Source organism: Barbus barbus (genome assembly GCF_936440315.1).
Source record: "Barbus barbus genome assembly, chromosome: 24".
Taxonomy (NCBI): domain Eukaryota; kingdom Metazoa; phylum Chordata; class Actinopteri; order Cypriniformes; family Cyprinidae; genus Barbus; species Barbus barbus.
The window spans coordinates 13486436-13505669 of record NC_136752.1 but is presented as its reverse complement, the minus strand read 5'-3'; the positions used below and the strand labels follow the sequence as shown (position 1 = coordinate 13505669).

The 19234-nt window shown below is 39.7% G+C and overlaps 2 protein-coding genes across 2 annotated transcripts; both read right to left on the bottom strand.

Annotated features, from left to right (window-relative positions):
- Positions 1–3506: 3506 nt before the first annotated feature.
- six1b (SIX homeobox 1b) lies at positions 3507–6015 on the bottom strand. Its single transcript, XM_079376122.1, has 2 exons — positions 5245–6015; positions 3507–4611 (listed from the first exon to the last, which is right to left on the bottom strand). The coding sequence occupies exons 1-2, from the start codon at positions 5802–5804 to the stop codon at positions 4317–4319; spliced, it is 855 nt and encodes a 284-aa protein (XP_079232248.1). The 5' UTR covers positions 5805–6015; the 3' UTR covers positions 3507–4316.
- A 6227-nt stretch (positions 6016–12242) lies between these two features.
- On the bottom strand, positions 12243–18799 carry six4b (SIX homeobox 4b). Its single transcript, XM_079376121.1, has 3 exons — positions 17966–18799; positions 15599–16236; positions 12243–13312 (listed from the first exon to the last, which is right to left on the bottom strand). Exons 1-3 carry the CDS (start codon positions 18697–18699, stop codon positions 12837–12839), a joined length of 1848 nt encoding a protein of 615 aa, XP_079232247.1. The 5' UTR covers positions 18700–18799; the 3' UTR covers positions 12243–12836.
- Positions 18800–19234: the final 435 nt, after the last annotated feature.

Genomic DNA, 19234 nt, shown 5'->3' with positions numbered 1-19234 from the left:
GACCTCCTACATTGAAAATTAGTTCCCTGTATTGTACCACGTGACGCCCTGTGAAGGTCTGAAGCTCTGATTATGTTTTTTCCAAACCTTCCTACATAAGATAATTACAATAATTAAAATGGTATTGTTAATGTAAAGGTTTATGTCATTTTGTAATGGAACACGATGCTGGTCGATCGATTGTCAGAGAAACACGCAGTCACTGTGGTGATGCCATTAGTCATAACTTCCTGTAAGGTGATACAACGTACTGCAATGGGCTCGTTCATCTAGCGTCATTCTTTTGTTTAGTTTGTTTTCGAGAAGAACGAACAAAACCAAAACAAAACAAAAATCTTTTAAAAGCTGTGCACTCATTTTAAACAAGTTATTTTGCCAAACAAGTGGGGAAAAAAATAGGTGACCCAAAAGTTTAAATTCTGTCAAGTCATTCCAAACCTGTATGACTGTCCTTCTTCTGTGGAACACAAAAAAAGGTATTTCAATTTATTTGTATTTTTCATATCTTTGTCTATGCTATGTTGTTTTAGACCCCATTGACTTTTATTGTATGGAAAAACACATTCTTTACAAATATCTTGTTTTGTATTCCACCGAAGAAACAAAATCACACAGGTTTGGACATCAAGGTGGATAAGTGATGAAGAATTGTATTTAATTTTTTCCCCTTTCCCTTTAATAATGGAATAAAAAATAGGGTAGCAATTTATTTTCGTGTTCTTGTTACACACGTGCTTACTGTGGTAATAACAGTAAATTATGCATAATTACTTGCAGGTAACACTAAACCAAACCCTAATCCTAAATCCAAAGTGTTAACTTTTATTACTCAGTTCTTAAACATATAATTACATTCTAACAAGGACACCTTAAAATAAAGTGCAACTGAAAATAGAATATTATTTAATAATATTGATAAATTTGATTTATGATTCAGTGAATTGTAATGAATGCTCCATTGAGATTTCAGAGTCCACTGCAGTTAATAAGGGATTCTCAGCACCTCTCCAAGGCCATATTCTTTGACGACACAACCATACGGAAAACTACTTTTGCGTATTATTGCAAATTCCCAGCCGTTCCTTAGCGCTCCAGTGATTTAAGATGTTAACACAAACTAAAATTTGCCTCCGACACAGAACCGTCTTAATCTTCTAAATCCTAAAGTTCATTTAAACAGTTTATGTCTATCTTTTCTCAACTATTTGTATGTTAATTTGTCATATGTGTGCTGTAGCCACACAGATTTCTCCACTTGATATTTCAAAAACTTTTCAGGCTACAGTTTCCAAAGGTTTTGTCTTGTGTGTATGTTGTTTGTTTGTCCCATCCTGTAATCCCATGATGCCTCACTGAGCCGAACCTCGAGGCGAGGAATGACCTGAGCTCAGGTGACAAAAGGTAATACAGGGAAGGGCAGGGAGCCATGAAGCCCACCTGTTCTCCCTTTACCCCCCTTAACAACTCCCAAAAGTCTCAACTATTATCTGTGAAGAAAATGGCACTCAGTCATTCCCCCTCCTAAACCCCACAAAGGCTGCTCACATTACAGCCGAACCCTTTTCTTCCCACATGAGGAACACTCTATTTGTCTCATTCACGTTCAGCACAGGCCTCTGCTTTGTGTGCTCACCTTGGTTTACAGTGCTGTAGAGCTCATGCTCCGACAGGGAATGAGGGACTGGAAACCTGAACTCTTTAAGAAAGCAGCTTTGGCCCACTAGAGCTCCAAACGCTCTTTCCCAACCTGCCCGCTTTTTGGGTGGTGACAAAATAGGAGCAAACCTTGGTTTAAAAGTTCATACTTATTCATATTTTATTTTCATCTATTATTAGTAATATTTTACTTTTGGTGCTCGGCTTTAAATGGTTGTGGCATATTGAATAAAGCTGTACAGCGCACCAAGGTATATTTGGTTTACTCTTTTTCTGTTTGAGTTCAGTTATCAATACTTAACATTTATTAAAGTGATAGTTCACCCAAAAATGGACAATTCTGTCATTATTGACTCTCCCTTAAGTCATAAAAAATCTGCATGACTTTCTTTCTTCTGTAGAACACAAAAGAAGATATTATGAAGACTGTTGAGGTCGTAAATGACATTAGATTAAATAGCTTTCATTGTATGGATAAAAAAGGATTTAAAAAACAAAATACCTTTCAAAATACCTTTTTTGTGTGTTTCACAGAATGAAGAAAGTTATAGGTTTGGAACAACATGAGGATGAGTAAATGATGAAAGGTTTTTTTGTTTGTTTTTTTTTGGGTGAACTGTCCTATAATTATAATTTTTAGAAAATGTGAATTAGGCTGTATTTGTTAAGAGCACAAGGTATCTCTTCTAATGTCATGTAGATGTATTGTCACATTTTTAAATATACACAAATACATGTTCTCTTCAAATAACATCCGTAAAATACGTTTTGACCATATGTTAACGAAGTGATCTTTTTTTTTTTTACATGAACAAATGTGGATTTACTACCACTGCTATACCACTATTTAACTATTCCTTTTCTCTAAAGCATTAACTAATTAAATTTATAAATACATTTATAAATAGGAAATAATACATTAATTTAACAAATTCTGAGTAGTTCGCTAATCGGATTATCTAATAATTAAAACAAAATAAAGGGAATGTAGATTAGAAACGGAAAATAAAAATGGTACCCGCACAGCTGTCAACCAATGTTGCATTCAACGTCAAAATCGCACGTTTTGGCACCCTTGGGGCAGAATTGAAGTCACCCCTCTATGGGCGGTTCTGGGCCTCCAGTGCTCTACAACGCGAACCTAGCGCAAGCAACTGGTTCCGATTAGCGACCGGAAATCCTCGGTACTCTCTGTTAAAAACAATTACCCTGACATGCGTGCGTGGAAGATGGGTGGGAGGCTGCCTGGTTACTCAACATTTAGCTGGCCTAACGATCAGGGGTCCTTGTAAATTCTTTGATCTGACCACATTTTAAATGAGCCAGCATTGAGCAAAGCCAAATAATGTAGTTGTTCTTTAAGGGTTAAAATTAGTGGAGGATATTTTCTTAATTATTTGTATTAGTATTAGTATTAATGTTGTTGTTGTTGTTGTCTGAAGACCATGAGATAACAAGAACATCAGTCAGCTGGCCCCAAAACCATGTTTGCGTTTTTGCTCAAAAGAAACTTATGAATGAAGCCACGTGAGTTTGCCTCCCGCAGCTGGTATGTCTTCTCTTTGGCCCAGAACCACCAGAACAAACATTGGGAGAGCGCAAAGTAAACACCCCACTACAAACCTAGCGATGCACTGCGACCACAAAAGCAACACGCGCCTCCTGAGGCTAAAGGAAGGCTTTTTGTTGACCCACATTATTAAAAGGACGTTTGTGACATGGGTAGCCTATATTATATAGCCTAATGATGAGCTGGATGAATTAGCCTATAAGAAGTAGGGCTATTATTATAAGAATTTGAATTACTAGCATCATGCAATAGGTATTTTATCTATTAATTTAATTTTTTTGTACATTTTAATAATTCGTTATTAGTTAGGCTATTTCATCATTTCTATTGGGCTGTGTCCTTTGTCAAATTTAAAAGCTAATGGTTTGTTATTCGAATTAAGTTTGATCTTGGATGAACAATGGAGCGGGGAAAAAACACGGTAGTTTTATTATACAATGGTTGCAATAGGATTTAGGAAATAATAGGATGTTTTTTTGTAGCAAATGTGCTTTAGAGTAGATGATGAGCGAGGATAGTTTCGTCTGATACATGAAGTGAATACTCGAATGTGTTATTTTTACCCTTAATTAAAACAAATCGTATTTAACTGTAACGGTGTAAGCTATTATATTCTGATTTTTTTACAGGTTATAATACAAAGACCTGACGCTTCATCTGTAAATATTTTTTTCACCATACCTTTGTCAAACAGATTTATGGCGAAAATTACCATCCCGAAATTGTATTTAAACAGAAATATGAGTTTTCCACTCATTCATCTTAGGATTTTATTGGTGCAAACAGAATGATGAAATGCTAGACGAACGTCTTATTAGTTTAAAGAAAAGAATCGTTTTATTAACTGCTTTTGGTTTGTCTTCTGACCAGTTTAATGACTTGGCAAATGTCAGTCCGTAATAGTCTACCACGGTAAATCGTACCACTGAGTATTTCTCTGAAAACCAGAGAACAATTAAGGAGTTTTACTTAGATTTATATACTGTTCTTTTCCCCTTATATATATTTATATATACAGTAAAAGTGGCAGATCTCAGTCTATATTTGGTACAAAATAAACAAAAATAAATAAAAGCTGAGTCGTAATCGCTTAAGAACCGAGGTCCACTAGGCTTGAAGTTAAAGGTCCCAGTAATGAATCCTGAAGCTGATGTGGGTGTCCTTGCATGCCGTGTACCGACTGTGAGGCGCCGAGGCCGGTCATGGAGTACGCGGACGCGCCGGGGTGGCTCATGTTACCCTGGAGCAGGAGCACGGAGTTCTGGTCAGGACTCTGCGGGGGTGAGAATTCGTCCTCCGAGCTTGACATCAGGGACTTCCCGCCGTCCAGCGGTGACAGCTGGTTCTGTTTGTTGGCGCCAGTGTTGTTGTTCTCGCTGTTCTCTCTGTCAAAGATAATGAGAGCAGGGTTAACTTTATACTGTAGATCAAATATGCTGTGTAAATTATACAGTCGTAGTTTTCTCGAATCTAATAAAATCAATTCTTACACATTCAAATTCAAATATATTTCATAATTACTGAACGGTAAATTGGCCATGGAAATAAAACGAATAATTTTAATTTGAATGATCTGAAAATACCGGTAGTTTATCTTTAATCTGGCTTCACTTGAATTCTCTTTATTCTGACTGTTGACAAAATAAAAATTGTAAAAATAAAAAAAGAAGTAAATATTTAAAAAGAAAAAATAGGTGCTCCATCTGATAACAAATTAATTGCTTAAAACACAACTGAATCAACCTAATTTTATTGGTCACACTAATAAATATATTATGTACAAGGACAGAAATAGATCCTTAAGGTAAGAATTGTGTGCTTTTACAGTGATAGGCTACGACGCTGATCTCTGTTTTGTTCTTTCTAAAATAAAGCAGCGCACTTGGAATCCAAATAAAAATGTCAACAATAGCATCATCAGCACTGCGACAGCCGTCAGCTGTAAAGTAAGTGTTATGAGCAGCTAAACTTGCTATATGAAACGCATTTTTATTTTGTTCTCAGGTGATCGAGATTACCTTTCTTTTGCCTCCGCTGCGCGATCCCTCTGCCGTCTGTTTTTAAACCAGTTGCTCACTTGTGTGGTGGTCAGCCCTGTGGCCTCGGCCAGCTCCCTCTTTTCCCGAGGAGATGGATAGGGGTTGTGCGTGTACCACTCCCGCAGCACACCGCGGGATTTCTCCTTAAAACAGTAGCTGGTCTCCTCGCCGTCCCATATTGTGCGTGGCAGAGGAAATTTCCTCCGCACCCGATATTTCCCCACCGCTCCCAGCGGTCGCCCCCTCAGCTTCTCAGCCTCAACGTAATGGGCCTTAAGCCACAGCTGCTGCAGCTTCGGGTGGTTGTGCGGAGAGAACTGGTGACTCTCTAGTATCTTATAAAGTTCCCTGAAGTTTCCACGGTGAAAGGCGACGACAGCCTTGGCTTTGAGGACGCTCTCGTTCTTGTGGAGATGGTCGCAGGCCGGAAGAGACCACAGAAAACGGCCGAGACGCTCAAGGTTCCCCCCTTGCTGCAGCACCTCACACACACACGCGACTTGCTCCTGAGTAAACCCGAAGGAAGGCAACATTGACATGACGTCTGACTCCCGCTACCAGACCGCTCTCCTCTAGATGCTGTGAAGGAAGCGGAATGGGAGACACCCCGTTTGCCTTCGTTTAATGAGAGCGATTAGGTCGCTTGACAAGATTTTGGGGTTTGGAGATGTCCACTGCGCGCGCCGTGAAGTTTTGGGTGTTTGTTGAAGACAGTTTGCTCACTATCGACTCGTGTCGCGCTAAAAGAGCACTGCGCGACTGCTGATTGGCTCTCCAGCTGCCCTATCCCCAGCAGCAGTGCGGAGAAAACTCTACTTCCATTTCCTCCCACGGGGACTCGGTGGTCTGAAACTGGATCCCCCGTCTCCAGTTCTACCTGAGGGAGCCGGGCACCTCGATATTAATCAATTATAGCAACTGTCTGAAGGCAGCGTTCACTCTTATTGCACCCAAAGCCATTTCATTCTTTTCTGGCACTTATTATTTTTTATCCTAAAAGAATTTGAATGCACAATGCTGTGTAAATGAAGACTGTCAAATGAACTGCATGGTCTTCATTTATTAACTAATAGCTTGAGAAAAGACGTTCCTCAGTTGAAAATTAATTATTAGATAGACTATTCTTATTCGTAACAGATAATCATGCAGTTGATTGCTACACAGTTATTTGTACTCTGCCTGGCTTGTGCCATTGTCAAGGGCACACGCTGCGCACAAGGTCTAGATGCGCACCGAGATATTTGGAGTCCCATTAAAAAGAATCAGCCTCTCGAGCTGCTAAGATAACCTAATGCTAGACACTAGATAAGTAGCGCCCCCGGCTTTTCAAACTGTTCGACCGAACGTGCAAGGCCGGTAAAATCTCTGAAATGGCGCTGCATGGTTACACAAACACTGTGAATCATTTATTTACAAGAAAACCTGAGCCAAATCCAAGTTTATATCGATAAATTACCCACTTCAATTGCTCAATATCTGCTGTTTATTTGAGTTCCACAAAATCTGTAAAGGAAAAATTAGAAAAAAATGAATAAACTTTATTAGGCTATAGAAAATATATTTAGATTAAAAGTACTATTTTTTATGCTTAGTTTTTACATTTAGAACAAAGAAACATTAGCCATAGCCTGTGGCACTTAAATGATTTGTATTCTATAGGCTCAGAAAAAAAAATGCATTCTTCCCAGCTCTTTCTTTCTAGTCCTCTCTCGTCTCTCTGTACAGTGAAATCTAAAACCGGTGCATTAGTAAATGAGTTCTGTGTTCGTCGAGGTCTTTGCCATCCAGACGCTGTTTTAAGGCATAGATCGCGTTTCTTTATCTTCGTCGAAATCTGCAACCTGACACCACGGCGACGCAAAACTCACAATCACTCACCCAGAATGAAGCACCTCTTTTAATTTAATTTGAGACGCGGCGTTCATTTTTGAGACGCTCTTTACGCATGGGGCCGTTAATGTGGCCTATAGCCTACTTAAGGAGCCTCCACTGTTCCCTCTATCTGGCGCTGAAATGATCTTGAAAGCCTCGAGACTTTGGCATAAAACGAGGACTTAATCGGTTTTAGCAGCCAATCCGTACACCTGTGAAAACAACTATTTGCCCACTGTCTCTGAAGGGTCAGAGAGGAGCAGGCTAATGAAAGCTGCCCCATCCATCAGTCCCGAAAGATCACCCAAGGCACAAAAAAAAAGAAAAAACATTTCAAATGTAAAAGCTCTACCACAAATTATTTTCTGGATGTACAAGTTGTTTTAAAATACAAAATTTAATTTTTAGGAAATCCCCAATTTTTTTGTTTACTTTTAAGGGTTGTCTCTTTTTACACAATTAAATAATAACACATAGCCTATCTTACAAAATGGCCTTGCTATAGCCTATATATAGGCCTATATTTTTTAAGGGTTATGGGAATATCTACAGTCTTATTATTTTGGCTTCTGTAGGCTATCACTTTATTTCTTATTGGATTAAATTAAGTTTCTTAAATTTGTAACGGCGGTTTCCTAATTCCTAACCAATTTTCCATTGCTGTGTGTGACTGTAGACTTTATTGAATTTAACGACATTTAGGTCTCTTCGTCAGTAGGGTCAAGTATCAGCTTCGGTGTAACAGCACACGGGCCTGTGATTGACGGCGCTCGGGTTGTCGTAATGTCTCCACCACATTGCGCCGCGCCCCCTCCTTAAACCTCAGAAATCGAAAGGCCGTGCCCGTTCTCAGGCCCTGATCATTTCAAGATGTGCTCTTTTATGGCCTAAAGGCGAGGGTTGGCAAGGTCGACGCTAACTCCTGCACACATACCAATGGTAAACACACCATAAACTGCTTCCCTCAAAAATACATCACGGTAGGCTATACATTGGATAACAATGAGGTAATTCTCTTAAAGTATGTTTCAGTCATGTCCATAACTCTGCAGACGTATTAAAGGAATATCTGAAATGCAGAACGCAATATTAAACCAGCAATAATTTCGTTCGTAAACAGGTTATCTTTATTTTTTAGCAGTTTGAGAGAACGATTTTTAACATGCACGTTCTATTAAAGCGCCATTACTGATTAACATCGGAGTAATCCAAAGAGTAGACAAAAACTGATTGCAAATAAATACATAAATAAAAGCAACTCGCAAATCTTGGTGTAACAAGAGAATCAAAGAAGGTTGCAACTTAAAGGACTTGTACATTCAATTAAGTCATAGGGTGAATTAAGGTAATCTGGGTTTAAAAAAAAGAGGGGAATTGGGTAATGGAACACTTATACTTTCCTCGATGTTGTGATATGGTAAATTACATGACATTGCTGATCTGACATAATGAAGGTAACAATCCCTGAGTCAACTGCAGAAATGTCAAAAATGACCCATGATTTTTCCCCCAATGATAATGATAATGGATTGTTAATATAAACTAATGGGCTTTCACAGTTCACCATCATTCAATTTATGATGCAAATATTTCATGGATAATGTTGGCATTAAGGTCTATTCTACATAAAGTCATTATTTATAGCTTCAGCAATATTCTCCTGGGAACCAGCAATTCTTGAGAACCTGAGTTTTTGTGCATTTCTCTGAGATTGTGCATGCTTAAATGTGACTGCACAAAAGCTTTTCAGAGATACCAGATATTTGGGGCTTAGCCCATGGCACCTTCCTCTTTTGGTTTATAAAAATATGAAAACCTGGCACTAAGAATGTGTATATTATTTATACATGATCTTTGTATTTTTTTTCAGATTGTTTCTTGTTTTCTACGCAGTGTTTAATTTACTGTAGAAGAAAGACATTGATTTTTTTTTCTTGTGTCCTCAGCAGAGGATATTAAGACTGTGTGTGTGTGTGTGTGTGTGTGTGCGTGCGTGTTTTCATCTCCTGGGGAGACACTACAGATTAATTACATAGCTTACTATTTAAAAAATGTTCCTATGAAATAAGATACTTCTATGAAACTTATTTCAGTGTTATTTGTATTACCAGTTGCTGCTAAAAACATGTTATTATAAAAAAACACATTGTGTAAGGTTGTGAATGTGAACTTTTTTATAACCAATGTCTTCACAAATTGTGGATATATCATTATATTATATAAATATAAATATATTTTTTTCTACAACAGTTATATTGTCTTATGTTTATTAATCCCGAAACACTACAATAAAATAATAATAATAAATAAATAACAAGGTGTTTTTGCTGGGTATCAGTATAGATACTGGACACTCATGATATGAACATAATTTTTTTTGTCACTTTTTTGTAGTCTTTTTCTCATTCTAATCAGAAACATCACTGATAATGATCAGTTCAATGCAGTTATTTCAGAAATTTGCCTCAAGACGTAGCTCCACATGTTGTTTTCATGACGGCTTGTAATAGAACACGTTTTTTTCCTTTTCATTAGCTTTTTATTTTGAGAGTTGTGTTTTTATGTGTGGTGTTATCAAGTCTTTGCTTTCACTACATCACAACCCTCATTAGCATTAATCTCTATATTTTGCTCCTGAGACAAAGTTTGCAAAGCCACAGAAGACCTAGAGCAGAAAGCTGAGCAGCCCTTACATTTAATGGACTATTGACATTGAAGTCATGCAGCACTGCCCCCTGCTGGTTTGGATGTTTTAAGGTGCCAAAAGTAAAAGAATAGTAATAATACAAATATATTGTGGTCAACTTTTTGCAATGACAATGTAAATATTTTAAATATTAATATAATCTCTTTTTCTTTTTTTTCTTTTTTTTTACAGTGACTGTGATAATGGATGTACACAAACCTGGCTTGCAACAACTTTCATCCTCAGAAATAAAAATGTTGACTCAGTAAAAAAAACTTAAACGTAGCTCCCTAAATTTTTTGTTCTCTTGATTTAAAAGGGGGTGTACAGAAGTGGTGGGTCTCAGACCCAGTTGCCCCTTGACCTCACATTAGCACAGTGTATAGTGCTGTGGCGCCGTGGGCACGAGGGTCCGGTTACATGTGCTTCACAGTCTGCTGTACTTCACTAAATGTCACACTTTGAAACCACCAGAAAAAGTCAGGGGTCAGGTTCTTTAATAAGCCTACTTCTGCAGGGTTCCTCCTTTTTTTATGGGCTGTCTTTTCCAGGATTTATGAACATCTTCAATGTTTTTAGAAACACACACTGAAAATTGCTGTCTTGTGGAATGTGAATCTATTATTACTTCCTTCATATCTGCTAAACCATTAAAAAAATGATGATTTTGATGTACTTCTCTCATATGTAATATTTGGTTTACTTCATTCACACTGAATGAGCGTTCCCTGTGCTTTACATTCTTTTGGTGAAACTGGAGAGTGAATTAAAAAGAAGGTGTTTTTCTTCTCTTCGGTGCCTTTTGTTATGAAGGATGAAAAGCACTTTAAGGTCACCCAATAAACCATCCCATTTACAGTACAAGGAGATGGAGTGACGTATTTTGTATTTAAATAATACAAAAAAACAACAACATAACACCGCTTCCCATGAAACGCACAGTGACATATAATCTGCCATGGGGAAATAGGGGACATGAAACATACATGTCCCTCTTTCTTGCAGCCACCAGTTCTTTGCTCAAAGCCCCAGACAATAGTGCTTTCTTACCCTTCAGGATTCCAGGAGGCGCCATCTGATACCTGGCAATCAGCTAATCTGGTGCCCTAGGCGACAGGGTCACCTTTGGGCAGGTAACAATAGATTCTTTACCCAATGTGCTTTTTTGTCTCCTCCTTTGTGCGAGGGAGCAAATCCTACCTGGGCGCCATTCAATTAGCGCTGACTCACACGGACTGGTGTAGACAACAGTGCGTCAAGAGAAGGAAATGTTCCCACGCCAGTAAACTGACTTTGTCTCCTACTTTCACACTTTTATGTACACAAAGTGTGCATAAATACCTGTCTCATTCATTTCATTACCTGCTGTCTTATTGCATTATACACAACAATATCTGGATATGGAAGAACAGAGAATGTCCTGTTTAGTAATACTAAGAAGAGAGTATATATCTTTTATCACCCTTTCATATAATCTACCAAATGATGAGCCTGTGTTTTGCCAAAGAGTTCGAGCCAAAAGTCTATTCCTGCTAGATCATGTGAGGACGGTTCAGGAAATCTAATAAGGATATGTAACTTCTCCTCATATACTCTGGCTTTTTGGATGACCTTTACTTTGAGGAATGTCATGACAGGTACCATATGACACTTTAAGAGTGAGCAGGGGCTTATTCAGCTGCCAGGCTTTGGCTAGAGATCACAGAGGACGCCCCTGGTGAGAACACAAGCTTGATCTCCACCATGCTGCATATGTGTTCGTCCATGCATTAGTAATGTCTGAGATCACCGCCAGCCATCCAGGGGGTCCAAGTTGTAGCCTGATCTGGTTAAATGGATAGTCTTGGATGTCCTTTAGGCAGACATCATGCCTGCCATTGGTTAAAAGCATATAGCTGACTTACCTGGTGCTTCCAATAAGAGATGATTCATTGAAAGTGATGTAATTTCCTTTACTTATTGAATTATCAGGCTTAGGACTCTAATGTGAAACAGCGGTGTCAGTGACATAGACAACCCTCCGATCATTCATTATATATGTACAAATATAAATATTTAATAGGGTGGAAGGGTTTAGAAAAATAGGTTTCTTTCAAGCAGGACTGACGTTTTAAGGTTACTTGTGGTTCTTGCAGTATGTACAGAGCTCGTGTTTGGTGTAAAGGTGCGGTCACATTAGCAAAATTAAATGACTGAAAAGATGCAAATTTGTATATTATTCACAGCTCACACAGAAGTCATTTTCGAATCAAGCAGCTTGCTGTTGGTCAACAAATTTGTGTGACTAACTTGAATCTGTTGCGAATCGGTGTGGGGAATCTTTCTCCCTCATGCAAAATTCCCAATTTGAATTGAAATTCGCTTATGAAAATTTGCCAAACTACTGTAAATGTGACCGCACCTTATGAATATTTATCTTGCCCTACAAAGAAACAAATGGCTTGTTTTCTAGCCTAGCTTCCTAGTATATTAACAGTTTTTGAGGACGGCACATGTGACCAGTTGCACTAATGGTCAAGATTATATACTTAAAAGTCCACATTGGGAAGCGTAGAAAGAGAGTTTGAATCAAAAATTCTGTAACATAAAAGTCCAACATAACAAAATAACCTTTATCAAATTTGTACCGTCACACTCAAAGAATTTAAATACAAAAGAGCATAAACAACAACAACAATAAAAACGCATCTGTGCTTCAATAAAATCTTGTTAAAAGAAAACAATCACTATAAAGCTGCATTTTTTGATTCAGTCTAGTCTTTTCATACATTTTTTTGAGGTGAGAGTAAAGACAGTGCATGTAAATAATCTTCAGAAGGTCAGTGCATTGCCTGGTACATTCTGCAGCCCTCTTAGTGCAAGTTGGGATATCTGAGGACAGGAAGGCACAGTTCGCATTTTATATCCATCATCAGGGTTCATTTGAAAATTTTTTGTGCTTACAGGGTCCGTAAGGGCACAATGTGGCGTGACAAAACCAGTGAAATGCAGCTCTTCATTGCTAATGATATCATCATAGGTCACTTCCATCATCGTCCATCTGTACAGTCTGCAGCTTGGCCAGCTCTTTCCCTTCCATGTCCAGATCCCCACAAACAACCATGATTGGGCCTTCTCCTGCCCTAGACACAACTTGCAGACTGTTGGGCAGCTGAACATCTTGAGACCTGTAGTCTGAAGACAGGACTACACTGTCCTCTTGAAGGCCACGTCCAGATTGATTCAGAGTGTGATGTACCTCGGTGCCGGAGAAGGCAGAGGTGACCGTGGCTGTGACGGTAGGGGGAAGTGAACCACCGGTAGAGGAAGAAGAAAGGAAAAGGGAGGCTGTGTAGCCCAGGTTGCTGCCTTGGTCCAGGGGCATTTCAGAAGGATAAGTGAAGCTTCCAGACACATCCAAAGGCTCCTGCTTCACAGTCTGGGTGTAAAGCAGGGTTTGGCTCGAGTGTTGAGGAGAGTCTCTGACCACGTTCCCCAAAGGAGCAGAGCCTAAATGGGGGATAAAAGAGAAGATCCAGTTCAATAAAGGTAGCTCTACACGTCTGGTAAGCTTCATAAATTATTGAATATATGCAATTAAAGCAATTAAAAAAAGAAATAAACTTGAACTTTGATATGTATTGTTTCAGAAGAACATTATGTTGTTTATGACAAAGTCTCAGATTTCAAATTCTGACAGTTTGTAAAATTTTAAACAGGAAATGTCTGTTTTGAAGTTCTTTAATGTAGCTTAGTAGTTAGCAAGAAAAAAATATTTAAGAGAAGAGCATACTGCAAAATATTGCTTAGGTATATTATTTATTAAGTATTACAAATGCATTATATTTTACATAACATCTCATTGATGAAATAATTATTTTATGTATGTCTGAATACATGTAATTCTGTCAAAAATTGAAGTTTGTAATCTTTAGTCTATTTTCTCAGAAAGGGGAGCTAATGTATTAAAACATAATAATTCAATAATTAGAAAGCAGAGACTTTCCTTTTTGATTCATTGCCTAAAACTGAAAACTTCAAGTTCAAACCGGTTCAACGAAAATGATGGGGCAGTTTGCATATAGTGCTGTACTTCAGGGTAACCCTAAACACTTTGGCCAGGACATCAACCCTTCCCAGTTTAACACAATGTTCTTTTCTTTTAGTTGGCAATAGCCGCTTGTAACAACTCAGTAGAGAATGGATGAGAGAGAAAGGACAGAGCGTGAAGGTGTGATCTGTTTATCCAGATGGGACTCCTTCGTTGCTATCTCAAGAGGTTTGCTTCTGTCCCTCTCTGTTTCTTTTATTTCATTCTTTTGGTCAATATGTCTTTGTACCTCTCTTGCTTCTTTTCTTCAGAACTTTTCTAGTGAACTGTAAAATGAAACACCTTTTTCATTTTCTGTTTGTAGTTAGACTTGCTATGATTTCCTTGTAACTCTAGAATGTGGTTCTTGGCACATGTCTCTTGCAGTGACAGCCTCTGGCTTTTAGCCAGACACTTTTCTTCCATTAGGCTTGCACAAATGTCTGATAAATAATCACAGCGCCCAAACCCCTCCTCCCCCGCTTCATACTCACTCACTTTCTGAAACTAGAACCAAGTTTTCTACAAGTTTTCTTTAGCTTCCCGCAGACATTGCTGGTGGGAGGGGGTTGTTGTATAGAGGGGGTCAGGAATACATTTTCTTTCCATCTGACTTGTACGGTTTACTCAGTCCTAGTTTTTCATCTGGACAACTATGCAGATGAAAAATCTGAAGCCATATCTCGCAATTTTTGACTTCATAGACAAAATGGTGCTGCAAGGAAATTTATATTGTTTCTTTGTGTTTGTGAGGCACTGGAGATCAAACTTTGTGTTTTTATGAAGACATGTTTTATTGAATTGCCTTGAAAATTATGGGCACAAGGAAACAGAGTTTTGGCTAAACAATTTTAATATCGTCTTTTTCTTGCTGGATCGTTTGGGCTCAACTGTTTTCCTTCTAAATCAAAAGTTCAGCCAGGGGTGGGTTTGTTTTTATGTGGCTCGTAAACTGCATATTAAAGGATAAAACAGACGAGCGAGAGAGGAGCAGAACGCAGCTAGCCTTGCTGTTATTGATGTGGCCATAAAATATTCATGGAAAGAACCATTAGTGAGTGGTTAGGGCCATGGAGGGGAGGTGGGGACCGTGTTGAGAGACTGCTTTTGGTATGATCCTCTAGCCAGTTGACCTGGACCCCCACATGCCTCTCACAACTTCACCCACAATGCACTCCAACTGTCCGTGACCCACAAGGCTTTCTTGCAAAACCTCTGCTCTTTTGCACTGAGCTCTGCGGTCACTTTTGGCGAGCTTAACCACATAAATGTTCGGTCACAGTATTCTCCAAAGTGATGATGTAATTACTCTGGCTCTCATGAGCTCACTAGAAGTGCTCGGACTACTTTAGATATTGTTGTTATTGTATCTTCAAAGACATATGCTTGAGACCCAGAGGCGCAAATCAGCCATTTTGAACTGGAAGTGTCAGGAAAACATTATGTATATACCCAATTTACAGAAAGAAATAACCCAAAAATGAATTAATTGCTCACTCTCATGTTGTTCCAAATCTGTATGCTGACAAAAGCCCATACAATGAAAGTTAATGGCATCCAAAACAACATTGAACCCCAATGGCATTTATTATATGCACAAAATATCTTCTTTTGTGTTCTTTAGAAGAAAGTCAGTCATAAAAGTTTGGAAGAACATGAAAGATTTGGGTGAACTGTCTCAATATATCTTATAAATGGCCTCCTACCGTGAGTGGATGATGTTGTGGATGGGGGCAGCATTAAAGGAGGAAGCCCCATGGTGGTTTCACTTCCAGGGAGATTTACCACACTATAACTGCTGAGATGAAGGCCTCCTGAGGTAGTGGATGGAGTGGAAGGGGCTGAAGCGAAGGAGACCACTGAAGAAATGACTCCATCTTCAGCATTGGAAACCAGAGTCTGCATGGCCTCCAGCTTTCCAGAAGCAGTTTCAGAAACCCCCATTGAGAACGGAGCATAAGACACAGAGGACCCACCTAACAGCCTCTCCTGACTGTGATGGGAGACTCTCTGGGGATCAAAGGTCAAGAAATGGCCACTCGTGGCGCCAAGTCCATTCAGGAGAGCATTGCTACTGTGTGACTGAACATAGGCTCCACCATTGATGTAGTGAGCATTCACGCTTGCTAGATCACCGTTAAAATTCATTCCTCCAGCTACGTGTGAAGGCATTTTGACATCTCCAATTTGTTGGATGACGGTTGTTCCTCCATCCGAGTAAACCGTAGGGGGGGCTGTTCTGTGTGCGACTGAGCTAGAAGAGCCGCTGGAGAGGGGACGTGGTGACAAGTCCTCCTGGCCTTTACTGGACTCATCTTCTGTACTGTGATTGCCATCTGACTCACTGAAAAAAAATAAAAAAATTTTAAGAAACAGACCAATGGTTTATTTATTGCTTTGGTGCTAAACAATTGTGTTTGGCATGAGATCCTGCTTTTCTACAAAGCCATCAACAATTTGCAGTCTTATGAATTTGGTTTGTTAATTTTGAATTGTTACAGTATGCTACATATTAATTGAAGAACTTTAACTAAATTTACTAACAGTAAATAGTATTAAAATGCCCACAATCATTTGAAAATCTGCTTGGTAAACTGGTAAACCTGTGAACTTTAAATCTGTCAAAAAACGTCATTTTCCAATTGATTTCTCAGTTTGTTTCTCTCATAATCAGTGAATTAAAAATACTTTGGAATTTCACAATGAAGAAAGTGTGTATGCCACTAACTGCTTTATCAGTAGCATTATATGCACTTGTGTTGAAACACTTTAGGAAATAAACTTTATAAACCAACTGTCCAACTTTGAAGCGCATTGCAGTCACAAACACTATTAAAGTCGACCTCTTGTGGACTTCTAAAAGCAGACCGCTATAATAAAAATCATTTTCTGTAAATATCTCAGTCTTCATTTCTAAAGTGGACCTCTTGCCCCCGGGGGTCAAAAATCAGATAAAAGGATATGAGCTCTTGGTGGCATTTGGTGGGTCTCTTTAGAGACTATGACAGCTGCGGGTGCATCGTTCACAGTGACTCGAGCAGGCAAGCCGCATCTATACAAAGATCTTTTTGACACGGCAAGCCGTTGGTCTTTTCTCGTCCAAAGAGCTCCCATAAGGAGTTCATGGACATCTTTGTTCAAACAATGAGTAATTATCTTTGTCATGGTTTGACAGTGCAACATCAAAGCAGCGCTTACTCTTGACGCATACGGAATAGCCTGACCTCGCTTATTTATGAGACTCAAGATTTATTATTTATGATAAAAGCAGCATTTTGCGGGCATAATGGTTAAGAGTTATGTCCACCTCAGTTTGAAACTCTAACGATCTGCAAGCAAAAGTTTACAAACACAGAGCTGCTTCTTATCTGCCTGAGATGCCTCAAGCTGTGAATAGGATTTTGGCCACGTCAGGAGATTGAGTGCAGATCTCTCTGACTGATTATCAGGGTGGGACAATGGTTTTAAAATCCAGAAACAAACATAGACAATGGCTATGGTAAGGTAATGGCTGATCATATCTAATGTAAACCTAAGATCTGTTGGGGATGTATTTGAAAACAGCACCATGTCTGTTAAAATGTTTGTAAGGCCTTTGTTTTGCTTATCCAATTAATGTGACCCTTTTAATTAAATCTGCCAATTTAAGAAATGTCTACATCGTTAAAAGAGGCTTGAGGTGAACTAACAACTCAAAATGTGGAAAAGAAGAACTTCTTCAAATAGCGTTTTCTACTTCAAAAAATGTAGGCTACTTTTTTTTAAAATTGTCTAGACTCATCTGAACGATCTATAGTGCATCATAAACTTTTTCATTTTAAAGTATCATAACCAACTCAAGAAGCCAAAAGGGCTTTTAATAAGTAAACGATTCTTTGGTGAACCAGTGAAGAACCTTTATTTTTAAGAGTAAACGCGTCAAGGTCTCCACGTTCTTCAAAACTGCACATCATTGAAGCGTTCAAAGCTTCGTATTTCAAAACATTGGTGAAACGTGTCCTCCAGTCGCTCTCGCGCATTCCATCATACGTTTTCCGCTCTCGATTAACGACTCCGATACAACTGCGGCTTACCTTTTTGACTGCGCCTCGGATGGATTTCTGTCTCTCTGCCTCCTGTTTTTGAACCAGTTGCTGACCTGCGTCAGAGAGAGTCCTGTCATTTTGGCCAGATTTCGTTTCTCGGCTGGAGATGGGTACCGGTTCCGCTTGTACATATCCTTCAGCGCGTTCCTAGACCTCTCTTTGAAACAATACACGGTCTCCTCTCCGTCCCAGATAGTCCGAGGCAGCGGATATTTCCTGCGTAAGCGATACTTGTCCACGGCACCCAGCGGTCGGCCCCGCGCCTTCTCCGCTTCGAAGTAGCGCGCCTTGTACCACATATCCTGCAGAGACGAGTGGTTTGACGGACTGAAACTGTGGTTCTCCAGAATGCAGTAGAGCTCTTGGTAGCGGGCCTGGTGGAACGCAACTATCGCTTGCGCTTTAAGGATGCTCTCGTTCCCCCGCAGCAGGTCACTCTGCGGCAGTGACCAGAGGAACCTGGCCAGGCGCTCCACGTTCCCACCCTGCAGCAGCGCTTCGCAGACGCATGCGACCTGCTCGGGGGAGAAGGCCAGGGAGGCCGGTGAGCAGTCCAAAAGTTCGGCATTCTCCATCGGCAACTCCGCGGGGTCCAGCACTGACAGCTTGACACTCCCACGATTCTCCCTCTTGATCTCATCGGCACTAATGACCTCGCTTGAGGAAGAAGACATTTTGAGCGCGTCCTGATAAGTCACTCCTCTGGGTTTCAGGCAGCACATCAGGCGATCGGATTTCGCCCCTCCATCCAAGCACGATCAGGTATCTGGCCGCTGTGTGGATAAGATCTGGCGTCCCCCGTTCCACCACAAGTTTAACTCCACAGCCCACGTTGGAAAGGAGTCCAAGTCCTGAGCGCATTTTGATTCGCCGTTCTGCTCCTGCGGGGAGGAGCGACTGGGATGTGAAGACAAATGTTTGCGCTGGGAACTTCCATCAGGCGTGCAGTGGGAACGCGGGTACCTGCGAAAGGTAATCCAGGCTGCACTACGTCCACACGTACACAATACACGCACATTTTCAAATGTACAAAACAGTTGCTTCCTTGTGTCATCACTCAGTAGTTACTCATAAGTAATTACCAAAACATGCCTTCTCTTGAAGAGAACAGCATAATTTTTTTTCAAAAAACAAAACTAAAAAAAAATCAGAAAATTGATATGCTATTGATGAGATTGTATGACCATCACCTTCCAGAGGCGATAGTCGAAGTTATAAGGCACTATGTAAAATATAAAGGATTTACAGTTGAACACA